Below are 5,277 nucleotides of genomic sequence, written 5' to 3'. Positions count from 1 at the left end.
GCAAAAGCGAATTCACCGTCCACAAACCCTTCCCTAGTCAACTCCAACAAAGATAAAATCTAAGCTCTCAAGATAGCATTAGTGATTTCAGCACGTGAACTCTTCACCATCCATTAAGACTTCTTAAGGCTTCCAAAACTTCCTATGAAATGTGTGACCAGATTAAAGACTGAGTTTTTGATTACTAGTACTTAAAGGAGTTGGTCAAAGAAGCCCTACTTTAAAATAAGACTCATTCACATAGCATCCAGTCAGTACACAAGACTCCCCTCTGCATGTGGACGCAGCAGATGAGGAGGACTCAGTGGTGTTTTGAGTCCGCAGTGTAAAGAATCTTGAGAAAGTACCACCTGTCCCAACTTGGTGATGTATCAATGAGAAAAAAAATTCACAATTAGCCCATTTTGTTGGTACGTTGCTTTAATCCCAGGAATCTCGAGCCAGGAGCAGGCCGATCTCTGAGTCCTAGGTCATTCTGGTGTACATAGCTACTTCCAGGCCAGCCAGGACTTCACACTGAGACCCTGCCTCAAAAGAAAACTACAGTTATTTGGAGATGTTCATGAGACTATTTCTGCTGGGCCTGGGGAGATGGTTCAGCCATGAAGTGCCCTTGCTGCCCTTGCAGAGGACCTGAATTGATTTCCCAGCACAAGCTCCTGTAACTCCAGTCCAGGGTATCCCAATACCTCTTCTGAGTCTTATGAATTCATACTCCTTGCATACACACAGAGACACACAAAAATACATACAAATAAAAGTGAATCTTAACATTGTTTCTCCTAAAAATATGTCTATGAGACTGTATTTTTCTGCAATTCAAAGGAAACATACAAAACCCACACAATTTGTAGTGGGAAAGATGAAGATGAGGATGACCAGAGATGTTAAGCAGCCAAAAAGACCTTTGCACGGCATCGTTTCTCTTTGGAAAACCGTTCTTTCTGTTTATTCTACTTAACTGAAATCAGCTATTAATGTCCACACTAAACCAAATGTCTCAAACCCTCTTGTTCCTAACGTGCAAACATGAATTGGTGTAATCCACAGGTGTACAGTCCCCATTGATGGCTACACCGTGTCTAAGCCACGTACAGATTTTGACACCAAAACCTTTGAGAATTACTGACTTCCTGGGCTCTGGGCTAGGACTCAAGGATGTTGTGATCAGAAGCAGGACGTTGTGTTCAGACATTGATCCCAGGATACCGGGCCGCAGAACTGGGTCCAAAGCAGGACTATTCCTAAGTCCATCTCTCCATGACCCAACCCACCAGATGTACATCACCACCTTTGGGAATTCTTAGAGAAGCCAGTCAGCCTCCTCCACATCAGAGTTATGAAGAGAAGCGATACCAGTCCTGGCTGAGATGCCACTCATCTTGGAGGATGAGGACACTTAGACCCTCTGCCCTTCTGCCGCTGGTGCTGGCCTTGCCCCTGACCCAGAACTGTGCAGGTGGGTGTGGGACCTGAAGGGAAATGACCTTTAGGGGAGCAGGGTGCCACACTGGAAATCCTCATCTTTGCATCTCCTCCATCGCCTAACCAGACCTTCCTGCTCCCTCAGCTGGAGGACCCCGCCCCTCTCCCTTCACCACCCCTGCTCTCCTCCCTTCCCAGTCCACCAGTCAGCCCTGGGCCCAGGTCAGGGTCTCAGTGCGCATCATCCCCAGGCTCACACTGGCTGCAGTTTTTCGAAACCGTGGTTTATGGACCGGACATCTGGGAGCCACGGTGTGTCTACGTCAGCTACGTTGATAACACACAGGTCCAGGGATTCGATAGCACAGCAGCGACTGTGAGCGTGCAACCTCGGGCTCCCTGGATGGAGCAGGAGCCGCCTGAGTATTGGCACAGTCATACAGAGGAAGCCCTGTACCAGTCACAGAGCGACCGAAAGCTTTTTCGGGCCGTGATGAAGTACTATGGACACAGCAAGGACGGCGGTGAGTCATCCCAGATCCGAGGTCACAACCCCTCCCATGTCCAATTAGTTCCACTCCAGATCTCCAGGTCCAGGGTTAAGTCGAGGATTGTGATGGGGAACAGGGTTAGACCCCGGGAGGGGGAGAAGCAGCAGTGACTGATAGTTGAATGGGGTGGGGCAGAATATCACACCCTACAGAAGGTGTACGGCTGCGCTGTGGAAAATAATGGGAACTTCCTCCGAGGGCACTATCAATTCACCTACTATGGCCACGATTACATCGCCCTGAACGAGAACTTGAGCTCTTGGACTGCAGAGGGCAAGTTAGCTCAAATTCTAAAAAGCGTCTGGGTGGAAGAGGCAGAAAACATGAGGACTTACCTGCAGGTGGATTGCGTGAAAATGCTTCGTAGATGCCTGGACCTTGGAAAGGAGACATTGCTGCGTTCTGGTAAGAGGGGCGCTTGCCAACTCCTTCTTCTGAGATTAGAACTCCTGTCTCCTGAGTCCTCCTCCCTCAGCAGGGAGCAGCTGGAGGATTTACACTGTCTTGCATCAAAGGATAAGACTGCTCCTGAGTTTCCTAACTCAACATGAGAGAGAAACTCTCCAGAGGATTCGCCCTTCCCCCAGGACAGTCCAGGGTGTCAATCAGGCAGCAGGTCCCTTCCTCAGCTGCACTGTGAATCAGGGCCTCTCTCAGGCCGGTTCACTGTCTATGCACAAAGACACTGAATGTCTGACTCCAGGGTTGCTGAGTGTCTTAAGCCCTCCCCTGCCTCCTCCACCCAGTCAGAACCAGAAGTCAGAAGTCTGTTTACCTGGATGCTCACCTTACTAGACCTGGATGGAGGTGGGGGGGTCCTTGGACTTCCCACAGGTCAGGGAACCCTGATTGCTCTTTGGGCTGACAAGGGAGGGGGACCTGACTGGGGGAGGGGGAGGAAAAGGGGAGGCGGCGGTGGGGAAGAGACAGAAATCTTTAATTAATTAATAAAGAAATAAATAAATTAAAAAAAAAGAAGTCTGTTTACCTAGAGTGAGATTCAGAGCCTTCAGCTCTGTGCTGGCTCATGATCACTCTGAACATTTCCAAGGAATTCCTCATCCAGATCCCAAGTTTAGGCTGCTGGGTGAATTCTGCTCCCCTCCACCTCTCCCACCCTTTCTGGGGATGGTCACATGAGCGCGGCTTGATCCCCAGGAGGAATGCCAAATGCCTGAATTTTCCAATTGCTCCACTCAGACCCTCCCCAAACATATGTGACCCGTCAAGTTAGACCCGGAGGGAATGTCACCCTGAGGTGCTGGGCCCTGAACTTCTACCCTGCTGAGATCACCCTGACCTGGCAGAAGGCTGGGAACAACCACACCCAGGATATGGAGGTGATAGAGACCAGGCCTGCAGGAGATGGAACCTTCCAGAAGTGGGCAGCCTTGGTGGTTCCTTCTGGAGAGGAGCTGAGATACACATGCCATGTGAACCATGAGGGGTTCCCTGAGCCCCTGATCCTGACATGGGGTAAGGAGTGGGTGTGGTGAGCGAGAGTCTGCTGTCGGGGAATGAAGAACCAGGGCGGGATCAGGGTTGAGGGTGAGTGTCAGAGCCCTCACTCTTCCTTCCTCTCCTCCAATCAGAGCCTCCTCCACCAAACATCTTCCTCATGGCGATTCTTACTGGCCTGGTTCTTGGAGCTTTGGTTATGGGAACTGTGGTGACTTTTCTGATATGGAAGAAGCAGAGGTAAGGAAGGGGTGGGGTTTAAGTTTTTGTCTCCCTAAGGACTTCAAGCCCAAGCTATGAATGCACCTGTCCCATAAGAGCAAAGTCGTACCCATGCACAGGGGCTGGGGCCTCTATGATGACGTTAACTCTGTTATAAAGCAGAAAGGACATAATGAACAGACCCATCACCCTCTTGTTAGAGACCTGATTCTGATTCCCCACAGACAGGTGTCACAGAAAAGGCCCCTGCTGAGAAGACAGGAGGCCAGTTAGCCCTCTGTGTGTACAATCTTCCTCTGTGTCTCCTCCTCCTCTCACAGAGCTGCAGTCACAGTTCTAGAAAGGTCCCCAGGATTGGACTAGGAGTTCCCTCTCACACTCATGACTCTATGGCATCCCTGGTCTGTTGTAGGAGGCTGCTCGTTTGTTCCCGGCTGCTCAGCCCCGAGATAAACACACAGAAACCACATTATTTGTAATGTTGTTCGGCCAATAGCTTAAACGTATTTCTGGCTAACTCATATCTTAAATTAACCTGTCTCCATTAACCTGTGCATCGCCACGAGGCTGTGGCCTACCGGGTAAAATTCCGGCGTCTGTTTCCAGAGGGGGCACACGATGTCTCACTGACTCTGCCGTTCTTTCTCCCAGCATGCAATATAGTTTTCCCCACCTACCTCTATTCTGCCCTGCCAGGTCTAAGACAGATTCTTTATTAACCTATGGTATTCACAGCATACAGCGGGGAATCCCACATCACTACATCACTGGTCTGTCACTGGTTGGTTCTTCCCACAGGTGGGAAAGAGGCAGCTATATTTTGACTGCCAGTAATTAGTGGAAGGTGGTTCCTGAGACCCCTGCAATAGAGTAGACAGATACCCATTGGGCGTATCTCTCTTGGCCCTATTGCTGTGGCTCTTAACAGGTCTTATTCTGTACTGCTTTAGACAGGCACAGTGCCCAGGGATCTGCCTGGGACAGGAAGTACCCCAAGAACACACTCCTGAGCTGTGGTCACTCTCTTTCTGGGATCTGTTTAGTATCACGACTTCACAATCTTAACTCAGAATTTGTTCTTAACCACTTTCTTCTATAGGGTGAGACACCCACCTCGTTTGACTTCAAAAGCTCCTGACTTTTCTTTCCACAGCTGACATCTGTGCACAAGTGTTTGTCTCCTGTGAGCACGCCATGAGGAACTGAGTCCAGCCTAGACCTGAGCGTGTCTCCTCTCCACACTGACGTGTGCCTTCCCCAGTCATTTCTCCTGATCCAGGAGAGGCAGACCTGGAAACCTCCATCAGAGACCAAATTTAGTTACCAATGAGCTACAAGTATATTCTTCCTTCTTGAAAATAAGGATGTGGATATTTTGGTAATTTTGTTTGGTAAATTTTCCCCATGGTTCGCTTAATGGATAAACCCAGTCAAAGAAAGATGACTGAAACAGTAACTGTCTTGAGAAGCTGAAATCCATCTTTCGATCTTCTGTCCTTTTCTAGATGCCTCTCTTTCTCATCAACCTCGTGTTCAAATCTGTTAATGCCTCCTCCTAATAAACTTGAACTTTGCTTCATATTGGTAGTTCTTTTTTTTTTTTTTTTTTTTTTTTTTTTTT

At 48.9% G+C, this 5,277-nt stretch overlaps 1 protein-coding gene across 1 annotated transcript; it reads left to right on the top strand.

Moving 5' to 3' along the window:
• Positions 1-1,389: 1,389 nt before the first annotated feature.
• Positions 1,390-5,085, top strand: LOC126495669 (patr class I histocompatibility antigen, A-2 alpha chain-like). Its single transcript, XM_050133263.1, has 6 exons — positions 1,390-1,459; positions 1,677-1,949; positions 2,112-2,381; positions 3,177-3,452; positions 3,569-3,674; positions 4,810-5,085. Exons 1-6 carry the CDS (start codon positions 1,390-1,392, stop codon positions 4,811-4,813), a joined length of 999 nt encoding a protein of 332 aa, XP_049989220.1. The 3' UTR covers positions 4,814-5,085.
• Positions 5,086-5,277: the final 192 nt, after the last annotated feature.

The sequence above is a fragment of the Alexandromys fortis genome, unplaced genomic scaffold, assembly GCF_014885135.2.
Source record: "Alexandromys fortis isolate MF-2015 unplaced genomic scaffold, M_Fortis_MF-2015_v1.1 scaffold_458, whole genome shotgun sequence".
NCBI classification, from domain to species: domain Eukaryota; kingdom Metazoa; phylum Chordata; class Mammalia; order Rodentia; family Cricetidae; genus Alexandromys; species Alexandromys fortis.
The sequence above is the reverse complement of the archived record's forward strand: the minus strand, read 5'-3'. Positions and strand labels throughout refer to the sequence as shown.